Genomic DNA, 16588 nt, shown 5'->3' on the forward strand with positions numbered 1-16588 from the left:
AGTAGATGTCTAGTAAAAATTGAATATCGCAGTTATCATAAAACTTAGAGGGCCGTGACTTTGCAGTGGCACTAATCATGAAATGTACTAACATACTCTGAACAGCTAAAGTTAAACTTTTTTTGTGTTAAAAGAAATCATTCAAAATTTCAATCAGAGATAACTTGATTTTTTTAAATGGAACTACGAAGTTTTTTTATTGCATGAAATGTAAAATTTTATTACCTTTCTAACGGTATGTATCTCTTACCTATTTTTTGTAATTCAACAATTTCTAATAATTCACAGTGTTTTTCGATTTCCAAAGCCTCTCAGTAATCAGTAGGCCGTTAAACATTAAGAACACCAATTCAAATGATAAAACATTCACCCCCAACAAAACAAAACAAAAAATCTTGTTTGCCGTAGCCAATTTTAAAAGAGAAAATAATGAATTTGCATTTAGACCAATGCTTGAACTTAGAAATAAATCAATTTGGATAGTAAGCCACGAAAGCGATATTATAAAATATTAACACAAAATAAAATGAAGTTTAGTTTATTAGCATTTACAATTCTGTTGTTGTTTGTTGTGTTAGAAAAGTGGAATTTGAATAACATATTTTAAATGGTGCTCTTTACTTTAACTTAAATTTTTAGGTAAGTACTCTTTTTTTTGCTCTTCCTCAAAATTTTCTGGTGCACATCGTAGAAGAAATGTGGTTTCAGCATGATGGTGTCCTACCTCATTTTGCTATAAACGTTAAAGAAATGGCTGAATCAACAATTTCCTGGGAAGTGTGGTCTTGAACATTTATTGAAATAATTATTTTTCTCTTATTTTTATCTAAACTTTTTATTTTCATCTTTTAAGTTTTTGTTTTATTTTATTTGGTGTAAATTTTTTATAAATTCAATTGTTTATAATTTATAACGGCCTATTAATTACCAAAATGCATTGAAATAAAAGACCACCAAAATGAGTGTTTTGGTTTCCAAGGAAGACTTAATGAAAACAAGTGCAAGATAGGTATTATGCATCGTGGCTATCCATGGCACACTTGACAAAAGTAAATAAATTATTATCCGGTATTTTGCTTAGTAATATTTGACTAATGTCCGTATTTTTAATCCAATCGCAAATAAATTAGCATCGTTAGATTTGTCAAAAATCCTTTTTTCGGAAAGTGGTTGTCAAAAAAGGGTTGCCATTTGAAAATACTACCTTAGATTAGTTTGGGTCGATCATGGCCACCTAAATGCAATATCAAAAGTGGCTCTGAAAAAATCAAGTAGGCGTAAAAACTTTTGAAAAGGTTACATTCTGATTCAGTACCATTCGGATTGTACCAAAAAAAATGTGTGTCACTTGGCTGTAAATTGATTTGTAAAAATGCTTTCGTAATATCACTAACAACACGTATAGGATTCATTCTAAATTCCAACAAAAGAGAAGGAATTTGCTCTATCAAATTTGAACCCCTTTCCAGGCAGTCCTTTTTATTGCGATGAGGCATCAAACACAGCGAATTTTAGTAGTTGTACTATCTTTTATTATCGGTCGATGTGGCAGGCAAAACACATATTTATTATTTATTGCGTCTCTCTGTCACCCCCTTGAATAATACCAATTTGTTCGCACTCTTTAGCAGGACCGACCTAGACAAAAAAATTGGGGGGGGGGGGGCAGACATGACATTTTGCCAACTCAATTGTAAAAATTTCCAACTCAAACGGAGTAGTATCTATTAAGTGGTATTTCAAAGTCTAATAAATCATGTAGAAAATGTAGGATATCAGTATACGGTCTCTAATACTAATTACAAGCATTACCAAAATACCAACCTTGTGTTGAAGAAGAAGGAAGTGACTTTCCTATTAAAGAGTCCTTTTTTTATAGATTTTGCCGCAATTCCTCATTCCTTCAATAGTCGATTTATTACATTTACGATTTACCTACTTTCGCGGCATTCGCCAACTGGTAATGAAAATTACCAACTCTTGTCAAAATTGCCAACTAGTTAAGTATTGGAGGGGCAGCCAGCCCCCCCTTGCCCCCCCCCTCCCCATAGGTCCGTCGCTGCTCTTTAGCACATCCCCATAGTCATCGACTAGACCATCTCGTTGTAGTTCCTTAGCCACAAGAAAAGCATGCCCTTTAATAGCTAAATGAATGTGTTCACCATTTTGCACCTCAGACACACCATCTGATCTTGTTTTTAATGTTCCACCAGCTCCAGTATTACTGTGGCGTTATGGTTCGGTGGTAGAGCGTTGGGCTAGAAATCCGGAGGTCGGGTGTTCGAACCTGGGTTGAGGTGAATTTTTCATCTGTGCCAGAGATGGGAATTACCTTAGACCAGTTTCGAGCATTCTGCCGGCTACTCCAAATTAGGTTTTCGTGCAGTTTTCCTAATTCTTGAGATAAATACCGGAGTAGTATAGAACAACTTATGACCTTCTGAAGAGTCGCCTCTAGAAAGCATTATGCGGGTCACTCTGTAATTGGGCGCAATAAAAAAAATTACCCGAGAAATCTTCTGGCAAACAAGATTCGACTGAAGAATCCCCTTCTAGATATACAGTTGATTTCACAAAATGTGAGGCGTGCGTTACCAATTCGTGAACCAATTTCCAACTATTTCAAATTGCTACAATGACCATCTCTTTTTCGCTCAAGTGTTGACATGTGATAGAGAATAAAGAATTCGTTTGAAATTGGTTCATAATTCAAGTGGTTATTTCTTGGTAGTTCCCGACCGTAGTTAATATTTTATTTTCAAATGTGCGGTTGAAACTTTCCGGAGTTCAGAGGGGAGTAATCAAAATTTTGAATTGACTGGTCGCACTGATGACCAAATGCCAATATGATTAATTTTAATTCGCACGCACTGATCTCGTTGCGTGCTTAACCATGAATCCTTTAAAACTAATCCTCTCCTTTCTTATTAATTAAAGAACGCCTACAAAATGATTTTTTACTAACGCAGACCGCCATCTTTAATCGTTAATTCGTTTGTTTAATTCCCGCCCCACGAATCAAACAAGAGCTGCATGTTTTTTTTACACTACGCAACTTTCATCGTGCGCTCAAATGCGCCGTAAACAGAAATGTGATATCCTTTTAGGATCCCGTTACAGTATACACTGTGTCCAAGATAAGTATGCGGATCTCCGAAACCATAGAAGATACGCCGATGGTCACATCAGAGAATGAGAAAGGATGCCCAATTAAAGAGCTATTATGCTTTAAAGAAAACCAGAAAATTCCGATTACTTGCAATGACAATAACGTAAATATGCTGATTTTGTTTTTATTTTTTTTGTTATGTTATTTGAACAGATAAGTTTTGAAGAAATCATCAACTTTATTTTTTATGTAGCCCATAAAAAAAGTACATACCTACTGTATTGAGTAGCATTTTTATCACGAATACAACAATATACGGCACACAAAAACCAGCAGTTGGAAACTGTTCGTTTCAACAGGATGGTGCACACGCGCACAAAGCGTGAGTACTCGTGCGAAAATACATATCTGACAAATTTTCCGGAAAATTGAAAATGTCTCCGAATGTCTCACACGATTATATGCGTTGTGCGAGGGTGCACCATCCTGTTGAAACCAACGGTTTCCAACTTTTGTTTTTTTGTTTGCCGTATATCGCTACTTAACATACGGAGCGAAGCTTGCATTAACCGCGAGTGCGTGTATAAAATCTAATTGGCGATGATTTCACAAAAAATACACGGTTCCGAAAAATTAATATATTCGTATTCGTCATTGTACTTCATCTTTGAATAATTTTATATTTAAAGATCTGATCTTTATTATTAAAACTTTTTTTTTTCTGTTCACAAAACATCAAAAAATAAAAACGAAAGCGTGATAATAACTCTTTCATTCTTTTCGCTAACTTAACCATCGTCGTATCTTTTATTGTTTTCGAGATTCCTATGATAGACATCCTTACATCCATACAGTGCGCTATAAAAGGTTTCTAAAAAATAAGAATGGCCCAAAGATCTCTTACGGCGCATTTTAGCGCATATCAAAAAATACAATTTCGTATGGAAAGATGATAGAAAAAAGTAACTTTTAAAAACGTTGTTGCCCCCCCCCCCCCACTTTTTGGAAATTTGTCATGGTTTAACCGTGATGGCGCTAACTTTAATTCAAGTGGCGCAAATAAGCGCATAACAAAATGTATCCAGGGGGCCTAGATTACAGCGACAAAAGACGTACGGGGGGGGGGGGGGTGGCGTACACTAGGCCCCTCCCAAATTTATTTTCGGATTTCTAAAAAACGATGGATTGGTGGATGAAACATAAATTATATCACAATTTGTGTATATTATGTAATATATGTACAATAACAACGAAAATTTGTTTAAATAACGAGTTTATTAATACTGATTTTTAGTTACTTTTCGATAACCGAATTTGTAGGACCCGTTTTGCTATCAGTCTTCTTACAGTCACTTTCCACTTTATCGTCGCTCATACTCAGACCATGGTTAACAATCCCTTTCAAGTCGATCGCCTTTTCGACTTCTGCAATTCGGGGAAGCCTAAGGAATTCCTGCCAATCCCTTGGCAGCGTTTCGTAAAAGTAGGCGAATGGAGGCGACATTAAATCCGGATCAATGCCGAAGGGATCTTGGACGCCGGTAACGATGGAAACAATAAATGCCACTACGACCGTTATAAGGAAGCCGATTGCGGAATACCACAGGTACGAAATTCGGTACAAGAAGAATAGTGAACTGAAACGTTAGCGAATTACGCAAGTTTGCCAGGTCAGTTGATCTTACTTTTGGCCAACGGCTTCTGCGGCGATCTCCGTGTGGTTCAGGCAACGACAACCTTCGACGCTTACGGGTTTCTGCTGCACCACGTAACTGCCATTGGCAACGGCCACTTGCTGACCAATGCCCATCCAAAGAACAACGGCTAGGGCGACAGTGGCCCCGGTAACCGCACCTTTCGAGTTCGTCCACGGGAAGAACATGCCCGCGGAGAAGAGACCAAGAGTCACTCCTCCAACCATTCCATTGAAACTCAAGGCGATCTGCATTACGCTTCCCAATTGCTCGACTATAAACACCTAAAACTCGGCCTGTTAACGTCCGTCTTTTTGAAAAGTGCTTACAAGTCCGAAACTTATAATTCCGTAAGCGATGGAGATGCACTTGCCCCACAGCGCGCCCTTAGATTCGGCCATTTCGATTCTGAACGCCCCAGAAATGAAATCCTTGCAGGTGACGGCGGCCAAGCTGTTTAACGCCGACGCCACTGTCCTAAACATAGGAATCAGAAGACAACCGCCCCTTTTTTTCAAACCTACCCTAAACTGGCGGCGAAAATACCCGCGACGAAAAGTCCCGTAACCCCTCGCATGTGACCCAGCTGCGACAAAACGTAGAAAGGCAGAATTTCGTCGGGTGACGAAATCTGGTGCGATTTCAGCGGGTCACAGGAGCGATAGTGGGAGACCAGCACCATTCCCGTATAGAAGTTAATCGTGTAGATTAGGATCAGTCCGATCGACGACACCCAAATCGCCCTAAACCCAATCGGGTTAAATTGCGATTGTTAAATCTCGGTACTACTCACTTTCGAGCTTGAGAAATCGTTTCCACCGTGAGATACTTTTGAATTGACGCCTGATTAGAGCTGAACATCGTGAGCCAGTAAAAAGTGCCGCCGATCACTACCGACCAAAAGCTGTGCCTGATCGTTGGGCTCGGATTCATACTGCAAGGACGGAATTACAGAGGGGTAAACGCGAGGGTTGTACTTACTTGAAGATCTCCAAGCGATTCGTTCTGTAACTGTCGGACCAAATGACGCCGGTACCGCCGACGTACCTCTCGCCGAAGTACAGAACCAGAAGGATGGAGGCGACCAAGACAACTGCTTGGAACGTGTCGGTCATGATCACGGCTTTCATACCTCCCTAATACGGATTGAGGGTTAGAATGGTCGGTTGTCACAAAGTTTGTTCTTACCTGAGATGCGTAGAAGATGCAAACGACGTAGACCACGGTAACGGCAATGTAAACGTTTAGTCCAGTCACTGAAATACAAGAAATTTTAGGATGAAAAGGTAGTTTTCTAATGATATGCTATATTTTTCTTTACTAAAAGCATATACGGTTAATGTTTCAAAGAAATCTTATTTTTGCAATATGCGATATGTTTGTCTTTACTAGAAGTATCGGTGGTTAAAATTTCAACAAAGTATATTAGTAAATAAGAAATATATTGCGCATATTAATGAAGGATTTTCTTGGCCCAGATGCCCGAGCTATAAGCTACAGAATTCAAAATGAACGAACTAAATATATTGAAAACTATAAGAGTAGATAAGGTCTCGGGCGATGAACAGACGAACCGACGGATAGACGGGCGAATTTGGATTAGGAAACGGTAGTGTTTGCGTCTTGTGATGTTTAAAAAAATATTGGATTGAAATTCCATGCTTTCATAATTGAAAATTGAATTGGAAATTTTAATGTTCTCTTGAAACATGAATTTTTGTGTAGGGTTTTATGGTGTTAAGAGTTGCCTTACAAATTCGTTACAGTCCAACAAAGAAGTCATTATGCGTTCAATTTTAGTGGAAAAAATTACACATTATCCACTGGTGGACAATGAGGCCTTCGGTTTGTTTCATGTAGGTAATGAATTTATAATAATTGTCAGATTAACAATCAAGACCCATTTTACGTGAGAAATTAATTTCCCCGGTCAAAGGCCTCCAAAAATTTCTCACGTCTCAAATAAATAGCTATTATTATAACGTTTGTTAAAAATATTTTCAACAAGGCGTTATTGAAATCGCCTTTATTGAATATTGAATGTTCTTTGAATTTTCCAGGGCCCCGCGAGTAATCTTAATCTTTGAGACACTCGAAAAGTTATTAACAATTCACTTAAAATCCACTGTTAGATACTTTTAAAAGTTAACGTGCTTGAAATGTTTTTTTGAAATCTTGGAATCATTTTAAAGTTTCTTTTAAATAACTGTACGTAATTTGGATGGAATTATGTTAAAAAGCCTCAGAGGGCGGGTCCGTGAAGTAAGCAGAACATTGGCGGCACATTTGAATTAACGCGAATTAATTTGAATTAACGTGAATTAATTTGAATTAACGTGAATTAATTTCAATTAACGTGAATTAATTTGAATTTGAATTTTTGGTGTACACCAAAAATGGTACTTGTTTCCCCCTACGTTTGTACCGTGAAATGTTCGCCAGCAAAACATACCGTTTGGAAATTATTTCGATTTTTAGATGTTGTGCTAATAGGCCAGTCATTGAGGATTTTTACCTGGAAATAGTAGAACTAAAATTCACAAAATGCACAATTTCAAATCTGCCGTCGGCGCCGCCATCTTGTCAAGATGACTGCCAAAATCGTTTTTTGTGGATATCTCCCAAACTATGCATTTTTCGAAAAAATATATGGTAAACAAAATTAAACATAAGAAAAGAAAGCCCCATTCTTTCTCTATGCACTGGTAAAAATGGGTTTGCATAACTACGACCGTTTTCCAGTAATGAGTTTTGACGGTACCGTCCGCATCCGCCATTTTATTTAAAGTAAAAATAACGTAAAAGTTCTCATAGAATTTAAAAATGTAATAAAAAGTAAAAAGTTACCATTTAAATGAACGAAGTCTGGTATTTCCGGAAGTGCCACCGTTTTGAAAATATTTGACAATTCTGCCTTCATAGTAGGTAGCTCCTAAATACAAATTTTCAAAAACATACCTATTTCACTTTCCCAGAAACACCCTGTGTATCAAAATTTTTATTCCATTTTATTGCTAATTTCGATTTCTATTCAATTATCATAATACGAGGGTTGTCCAGAAAGTAGCAGACGTTTTGAAATAAAAAATTTTAAACTTGTGAAGAAAATCTATTGTTGTATACATTTGGGGGCTACACTCTTGGGCTATTTATCAACACAAGCACCATTCAAATTGTGGCACTTATCATAGCGTGGCACAAGTGATTCCAACTTTTATAAATCCGCCGCCTGAGATTTTAACCTGCACTGGATAACGCAGACATGTCCCTATCGAACCGCTGCGTTGCAAGCCAGGTTTTCATCGCTGGGAAGATGTGGAAGTTTTGTTGTTCGACGACTTCCACCTCTTCCCAGCGATGAAGACCTCGCTCGCAACATAGCACAATATGGACAGTGATGCCGAACTTCAAGCTGGCGCGGCGATAACCAGTGGTTGAAGTCTCAGGAGGCGGATTTATAAAAGTTGGAATCTTGTGCCACGCTCACGAACTTATAAATTACGATTGCCTGCTAATGCTGCATTAACAAATGACACCTACATGAGGGCCGCCATGATGTGCACTCACTTGGCGCGAAATTCAAATCAACTAATAAACAAGCATTAAACCAACATTAACCTCACGTTTTGTAAATAAATTACTGTGACACATGTCATTTTCCAAGGCTGCAATAGTCTCAAAACTTGAGCACTAGGAAAATTCCCCTAGAAAATAACTAAAATGTGCACATCATGGGGACACCCATGCTAAGGCCATTTCTACCTCTATGCAACTGTTTGATCAGCAGTCCATCTTAATTTATAAGTTCGTGGCTACGCTATGACAAGTGCCTCATGGCGCTTGTGTCGATAAATAGCCCAAGAGTGTAGCCCCCAAATGTATACAATAATAGATGTTCTTTTTAAAATTTTTTATTTCAAAACGTCTGCTACTTTCTGGACAACCCTCGTATTGGTATTATACTATGGTTTTATTTTGATGTAGGATATCGAGATTAATGTTATTAATTTAATTATTAAATAGAATGCTAATATGTTACGTCATCGAAAAAAGGAAAAAAATTTCTATTAAATGAGCCTAATGCATTGCTATTTAAAAAAATTTAATTGTTTTTCGTTACTCATTTATGTTCTAAAATAAAAACAACTGGAATGCTGCCTTATTATGGGAAATAAAATGTTAAACGCTTATATTAAAAAAAATTGTATACAGTCGTTATTTACCGAGATATATACAATACATAATGGGCGCCCTGTAGAAAAAAGTGGGTCCGTTACCTTGGCCCCCCCACTGAGAGATTTGATAGTCGTATTATTTTGAAATGAATGCGCTCGGTATGCGCTCATATGCGCCACCGATAATAACTCTTGCGCCATTATCGTTTTTTAGAAATCCGAAAAAACATTTGGGGGGGGGCCAAGTGAACGTAGCCCCCCCCAGTACGTGTTTTGTTCCTTGTAACTAGGTCACCTGATACATTTGGTTATGCGCTCAATTGAGCCACTTGAATTAAAGCTAACGCCACTACGGTTAAGCCATAAAAAATTTTTAAAAAGGGGGGGGGCTAACTTAACGTTTTCAAAAGTTACGTTTTTTAACATGTTTTTTCTACTACATCGTACCTTTCATCATGCGCTAAAATGCGCCGTAAACAAAAATCTTGGCGCCATTATAGTGTTTCAGAAACACTATACAGGGTGTTTTCTTGGGAGCTTTAGTTAAACGATTCTGAGAAAGTAAAATAGGTAGGTTTTTAAAAATTTGTATTTAGGAGTTACTCCGAAGGCCGAATCGATGTAAAATATTTTCAAAATGGACGCACTTCCGGAAATAACTTTTGAAAACGCCAAGTTAGACCCTCAACTTTTTAAAAATTTTTTATGGCTTAACCGTAATTGCGCTAGCTTTAATTCAAGTGGCGCAATTGAGCTCATAACCAGATGTATCAAGTGGCACAAATACCGGTAGCAAAATGCGTTATGGGGGATTCCGTTCACTTGGCCCCCCACCCCCCAAATATATTTAAGGATAACCAAAAAACAATAATGGCGCAAAGATATCTTTTTACGGCGCATTTCAGCGCATACCTGAGAGTACAATTTCGTATGAAAAGATGTTAAAAAAAAGTAACTTTTAAAAACGTTAAGTTGGCCCCCCCACTTTTTGAAAATTTGTCACGGATTAACCGTAATGGCGCTAGCTTTAATTCAAGTGGCGCAATTGAGCGCATAACCAAATGTATCAGGTGACCTAGTTACAAGGGACAAAATACGTACTGATTTACGTACGGATTTCTAAAAAACGATAATGGCGCAAGAGTTATTATCGGTGGCGCATATGAGCGCATAACGAGCGCATTCATTTCAAAATAATACGACTATGAAATCTCTCAGTGGGGGGGCCAAGTTAACGGACCCGAAAAAAGTGTTACATTTTTTTTGTAAATTAAGGCCGATTGAAAACTTTTTCCTCCGCGCTCGCGTTAGTAGTTCACCGAAGATAATGAATAGCAAATTAATACTTTCATTTATACCAAAACCCAAAACTCGCGTCGCCGTCCTCGTCCCCTTCGAATACGTTCACGTTCAAACATGTTCGTAGTTTAACCAAGTTCGCCGTTGGCGAATTGACCAATAACAAAAGAGTACCCATTTGCAAAACAATGGCGCGCTAATTAGTGTCATTCTAATTACAATTTGACATTACTCTTTTTCAGTTTTCTTTATTTATGAATTGGAGCTAAAACGTGGGGAGGGGAGGGGGGGATAAAGTACGGTTTTTCGGCTTTCGGCTGTACAAAATGATCGCTGATTATATTTTCTACAAGTTTCACTCGGTCAGTTTTCGATATCTTGAATAGTTTCCGAGATATCCGCCCTTGAAAGTCTGTAATTTTGGAAAAAAGACATTTTTCGCTATTTTTGACCGGATAAATCTTCAACAGTGCACCCAAAAAGTTAATACTTGTGTTTTCATGACAGCATTGAGCCCTGATGTCTCTAAAGTGGATGGAAAAGATATAGTTCCCCTTAAAAAAATCCAGGAAAGAGAGACGCGAGGACACCCCTTGAAGAGCACACGAAAGCCTATCGAATAGAGAAATAAAATAGTGATCGTTCCATTTGAAATAATAGTAATTTGGTAACATTGACAAAAAACCAAAAAGTGAATAGGTTTTCATGCAGAGGTTAAAAAATGATCTCAAATCAACTAATAATATACGGGGTGTTCCATTAAAAAAAATCAGTAGTCTATTGACACCCTGTACTTAATTTTTACTTTATATAATTTTTACTTTTTTGTTGTGTTCGTAGTTTTGTTTCTAGATTGGAATAAAGAGTACTATTATTATTATAATTTCTGTAAATGCGCAACAATGTATGGTTGACATTCGCACAAAAGGCTTTTTGATATCTTTTACGAGGTATGAGATAGGAAAGATCGACGCACTGTTGCAGCACCCTGTATATTACATAGCTAAGTTTTCAACCGCATGGATGTTTTCTATTAAACAATTTCAATATCATGATTTTGCCCCCGTATCTTAGGGGTGCTATATGAACGAAAGGTATAGATACAGGGTGTTTTTTGGGAGCTTTTGTTAAATGTTTCTGGGAAAGTGAAATAGGTAGGTTTTTGAAAATTTGTACTTAGGAGTTACTCTGGAGGCCGAATCGATGTAAAATATTTTCAAAATGGTCGCACTGAAGTAGATAGTAACTTCGTTATTTTAAATGGCAACCCCTTTTTTTTATTGCATTTTTGGATTCTACGTGAATTGCACTTCTTTTGATACCCACATGTCGATATCTGCCATTTATGGTTTTTAAGTTATTTTGACTTTAAGAAAAAAAAATGGCGGATGCAGATGGTACGTTGATAATTGAGTACTTGAAAACGAATCATGGCAACCCATTTTTATCAGTTCATAGAGAATGAATAGGGCTTTCTTTTAGTGTACTTAAAAAAAAGTTAAGTTGCGTACAACCGCACCTATGGAGATCCAAATTTAAGAAACTTCAAAGACTAAAAACTCAGTTTTTTTTAATGGAATGACGATGTTCTTACTATTGCATGAGATAGAGAATCGAAATTGACATATTTTGATATTATATGTTCCTATAGCTAAGTATCTTTAACAGTTTCTGATTTATTCCTATTTCATTGAACTGATTTTCTTTTTAGTAGTTGGCCATGATTTTATAACAATCGAATTTTAAACAAATCAAAGAAAAGATTCTTTAATATCATTGATTCATTAATTAAAAAAACAACATAGTGATCAGCTATAATTGGAAAACATAAACTTATATGAAAATAGGATCAAATTGTTTTAAAACCCTCTCTTCTTCAACACATGCTCAAAATGAGAGCCTTCGTGTTGCAAACACAATTCAATTCATTTTTTTAAAATATTCTCTTGTAGAGCTTTGTATCACTTGTGATTCAACGGTTTGTAGTACTTTTTGAGGGTACAAAATTTTCAAAATTCATACAATTTCGTTCCAGTGTTCGAATGAATGTACTGTAAGCACGTGCCGCGATTCTGCCCATTTCACCATTTTTTGAATAACTTGTTAACCTAAAACAGGTGACGGATTAGTGTCACTAGATCTGTTTAAAATTCGATTATTATAAAATCATGGCCAACTACTAAAAAGAAAATCCGAAAAAAATAGTGCCAATTCAATAAAATGGGAATAAGTCAGAAACTGATAAAGATAGCTATAGGAACATGTATTGTCAAAATATGCCCATTTCGATTCTTTATCTCATGCAATAGTAAGAAAATGACCATTCCATTTTAAAAAATTGAGTTTTTAGTCTGTGAAGTTTCTTACATTTGGATCTCTATAGGTGCGGTTGTAAGCAACTTAACTTTTTTTTTAAGTACCTACACTAAAAGAAAACCCTATTCATTCTCTATGCACTGATAAAAATGGGTTGCCATGACTCATTTTCAAGTACTCAATTATCAAAAAGGTACCATCTGCATCCGCCATTTTTTTTTCTTAAAGTCAAAATAACTTAAAAACCATAAGTGGTAGATATCGACATGTGGGTATCAAAAGAACTGAAATTTCACCTAGAATCCAAAAATGCAATAAAAAATAGGGGTTGCCGTTTAAAATAACTAAGTTACTAGCTACTTCCGCTATTTCCGAAAGTGCGACCATTTCGAAAATATTTTACATCGATTTGGCCTTCAAAGTAACTTACAAATTTTCAAAAACCTACCTATTTTACTTTCCCAGAAAAACACCCTGTATACCCTAGTTGACCCCTATACTGTTGAAAATGTGGACGCTGACACTAAGACTTTTAGAGTAAATATATACAGATTAGCGTGTCGATAGTAGTACCTAATAGATAATTCACTTACAATTTCTATTTAATTAATCTGATAATTATTGTAAATTGTTTTTAAGTATACGTGATTGGTTTACGATCTACAATTCGAATCAGTGAATTATACTCAATAATTTGTTTACACTTGCAAATAGAGCTGCTTTCCTTGAGTTGGTAACTAAGAATGCCCTCGAAAATTTTGGTGATGTCCCAAAGAAGAGATAATTCATCATCTTAGAAACGCTTATGCTTATTCTGTATAATTATGACTCTCAACAACCAGGGATACATCCAAATTCTCGCAATAATCTCAATAGCCAAAGGTTACGGGCCCAAACATTGGAAAAGCCCTGTTAGTGAGTATTTACCAAGTGGTGTGGTCATATTATGTACTAGCTCATCCGAGGTCAGATCCAATTTAAATTCTATACGTAGGTACTTACCGTGACTAAGAGCCAAAGCCGGAGCGTACACCGCGACGCTGGTGTACAGCACCATTTGAAATATGTACAGTCCGCTTGCCAAAAGGCTCGTCTGTCGATTGAATCTCAATTCCAAATACTCATAACTACTAGTTAACCGTAGCTTCATGAATATCGGCAAGTAGAATTTGGATGTAATTGGAATAACCAAAATGAAAGAGATGCAGATCATCCAAAATTGTGTACCGTAATTATACATTTCTGCGGGATTTCCCAGTAATTCAATGGCCGTGATAAAGCTGTAACGAAATCGGTTTAAGGTAAAGTCCGATCGAGTTCCGTTTCTACCTTGCCGCCAATGACATTGCCATCGGAAAGGTGCCCATCGTTCCACCCCCGTGCAGAAAGTCGCTGCTGGTTTTTTGCTTGGATCCGAAGAAGCCGTAAAAGGCGCCAATTCCGCACGATATCACAAGCATTGCCAATAAGACCAAGTAATCCTGCCAACCGAATTCGTTTTCGATTTTTCCACCATGACCACCATTACATTGTGTGAAATTATCTGTAAAAGATTTACGTCACGCGCATTCCTATTTTAATTATTTTGTTTGTAACTTTACAAGAAGTGGTTCGTACCGGACTTAACCGCATCCTCTTAATTATCTACCTACCATCAATGGACGTACCTTCGCGAAACCTGCCCGTTTGTGGCAAATGTGGACCTTCCGCCAAAGCTTCTCGTTGCAAAAGAATTAACATGGCAACCCGTACCATCAGCTCAACTCGTTTATTGGTAACCCCAAACATACTTCTTCATTTGCGTACACGCCGCACCTGAAACGCGAGCAATATCACAAAACGTTCAAACCTCCGCAAAAAATTCCACAATAGCTCGACCTCCGCATTGTACTTGCGTAAATTGAACTAAATTACATTTCGGAAAAAATCCACTCACCGATCCCTTATCCGACACCGGTCCCAACTCAAAAACGTGCGAAACTGTATTTGGACTATTTGACGGTTGGATCGTACGATGTAATTCATTCGCGTGAATTTGCAATAAAGGAAAAGAGACACCGAACCAACAATTCTCGCAACCAAAAAGAAGATTATGGTGCGATATAATGCAATTCGCCACATTAAGTAGGTTCCCTTAAATTAATACCGGAAAATCGAGGAGGGGGTGATAGCTGAAAAAGTGTCACCGTGACGTAAATGATTTTTTTATTGCGTTAATAGAGAAAGGACAGTCCGAATCTTCACGTCTTAATTTATCCATGTTGTGTTATGTTAATTAAACTTCATGCGCGCATTAATCGTTTCAGTGAACGAGCGTATATCTCAGGACCAAAATCTCAAATTTTGGTGGCCTACCAAACTTAATGCATCCTCCGCTCGCCCATTTAGCAAATTTGAGCAAAAGTGATTATAGTAAAACACATCAGAATAAAAATGTCAAGCCACTCGGGCGTTTCATGGCCTCGTAGTTTTTGCGTGGATACGAGTACAATTATGAGCCACTGGTGGATTCTCAATACTTTGTATTTACAATGCAAAACAGTTATTTTGGATTAACAAGGCATGATGCCTGTGGAAATTTTACGAAATGTTCACACGCCAACGAGAGCAGATACGTTACATGTCTCAATGGTGGTTACAAATCAGCACACGTCACATTCAATTTTTAGTCTCACTTCCGCAATACTGCATCAGGATCAAAAAGGAAAATAAAACCACCATTGAGTTAAAGATTTTACCGTGATTTATCTTTATCGTCGTGCATAATAACAGAAGTCATCCAAAATAGTAAGCTTAGGATCCCATCTCGTCGTTTCCCTGGAAACAATATTGTATTCCGTTTCATTTTATTTCGTTTTTTAAAAAGAATGGCAGATGCCATGAGAATGCACAATCACTTGTTTCACTTTATCTACCCTTTCCATTAAAGTGATCATATTATCTACTCTTACTGTTAAAGGAGACTTGGCATACTCATTGAAACCTATTAAAATGTTAATTTAACATCTGCTCTAAAATAAAAGATATGAATGGGGTAGTATATGCATTTTATCTGTCAGTTTGACGTTGAAACGTTTTTTAATGTTGATGTTTTTGTTTTACTTTTTGATCCACTAAAGTTTACTTCTGAGATCCATAACGTTTTCGCTTCATCATTCGTCATTTCCCATTGTCTCGGTTTCGGTTATTTTAGTCCTATAAATTATACGTTCTGAAATCGATTGTTTTCCGGCTCTAAAGAATTATTTGAATTTTTTCTCGAATCCATAAAATCGGTCCAAAGTCTTTACCAACTCATTTACTTATGAAAACGTCCACGTCAAATGATCAAAAATTATATTCCCATTAAAGCAAAACCCCGATTCTGTAATAGTTATTTACATAAAAGTCAGGAAAATGATACATTACTTGCGAGGAAATGTTGAAGTACGAGGCCACTTTGGGACCGAGTACTTTAATTTCCGAGTCAAGTAATGTCATTTTATTGCCGAGTATATATGTAGTACATTTTTCCGAAATTGCCTTTTTAGTATAAAATTTCATCGATCATAATATAGAACTTTTTATTGATATTCATCTGTCAGTTTTGACAGGGGCGACAGTAAAAGTAGTTAGGTAAAAGCTAAAATTTCTTGACATAAAGCAGGCCTGCACATGTAGGTTTCATGAGGATTTCGGACAAAATCAGTCTCAACGCTTTGCTGGTATTACGGCGAAGGCAATCGTGAATATAAAACGTTTGTGCCAGCTCACATTTTGGTAGTCAGGGTGAATCGCAAATCAATTTCACGAAATAAAGCTGTAAATTATCGTTTTCTAGAAATCCGAAAAAACATGGGGGGGGGCAAGTGAACGTAGCCCCCCCCCCCAGTACGTATTTTGTCCTTTGTAACTAGGTCACCTGATACATTTGGTTATGCGCTCAATTGCGCCACTTGAATTAAAGCTAGCGCCATTACGGTTAAGCCGTGACAAATTTTCAAAAAGTGGGGGGG

General features: G+C 37.1%; 2 protein-coding genes across 6 annotated transcripts in view; one reads left to right on the forward strand and one right to left on the reverse strand.

Moving 5' to 3' along the window:
• Window positions 1–16588, forward strand: part of LOC116170802 (39S ribosomal protein L15, mitochondrial) — a 148876-nt gene that overhangs the window by 49885 nt on the left and 82403 nt on the right. The window lies entirely within an intron of this gene.
• Window positions 4314–14686, reverse strand: LOC116170789 (sodium-coupled monocarboxylate transporter 1). Of its 4 annotated transcripts, none has more exons than XM_031487295.1 (11): window positions 14530–14686; window positions 14261–14408; window positions 13923–14136; window positions 13596–13873; window positions 5992–6059; window positions 5785–5939; window positions 5597–5737; window positions 5328–5546; window positions 5133–5280; window positions 4795–5087; window positions 4314–4746 (listed from the first exon to the last, which is right to left on the reverse strand). In XM_031487295.1, exons 2-11 carry the CDS (start codon window positions 14379–14381, stop codon window positions 4404–4406), a joined length of 1980 nt encoding a protein of 659 aa, XP_031343155.1. In that variant the 5' UTR covers window positions 14382–14408; window positions 14530–14686; the 3' UTR covers window positions 4314–4403. The 4 variants fall into 4 exon arrangements, with proteins under 4 accessions (XP_031343155.1, XP_031343152.1, XP_031343154.1 ...); XM_031487292.1 differs by having other exon boundaries at window positions 14246–14408; XM_031487294.1 differs by having other exon boundaries at window positions 14246–14408; window positions 14489–14686.

The sequence above is a fragment of the Photinus pyralis genome, unplaced genomic scaffold (genome assembly GCF_008802855.1).
Source record: "Photinus pyralis isolate 1611_PpyrPB1 unplaced genomic scaffold, Ppyr1.3 Ppyr1.4_LG5, whole genome shotgun sequence".
Classification (NCBI taxonomy): domain Eukaryota; kingdom Metazoa; phylum Arthropoda; class Insecta; order Coleoptera; family Lampyridae; genus Photinus; species Photinus pyralis.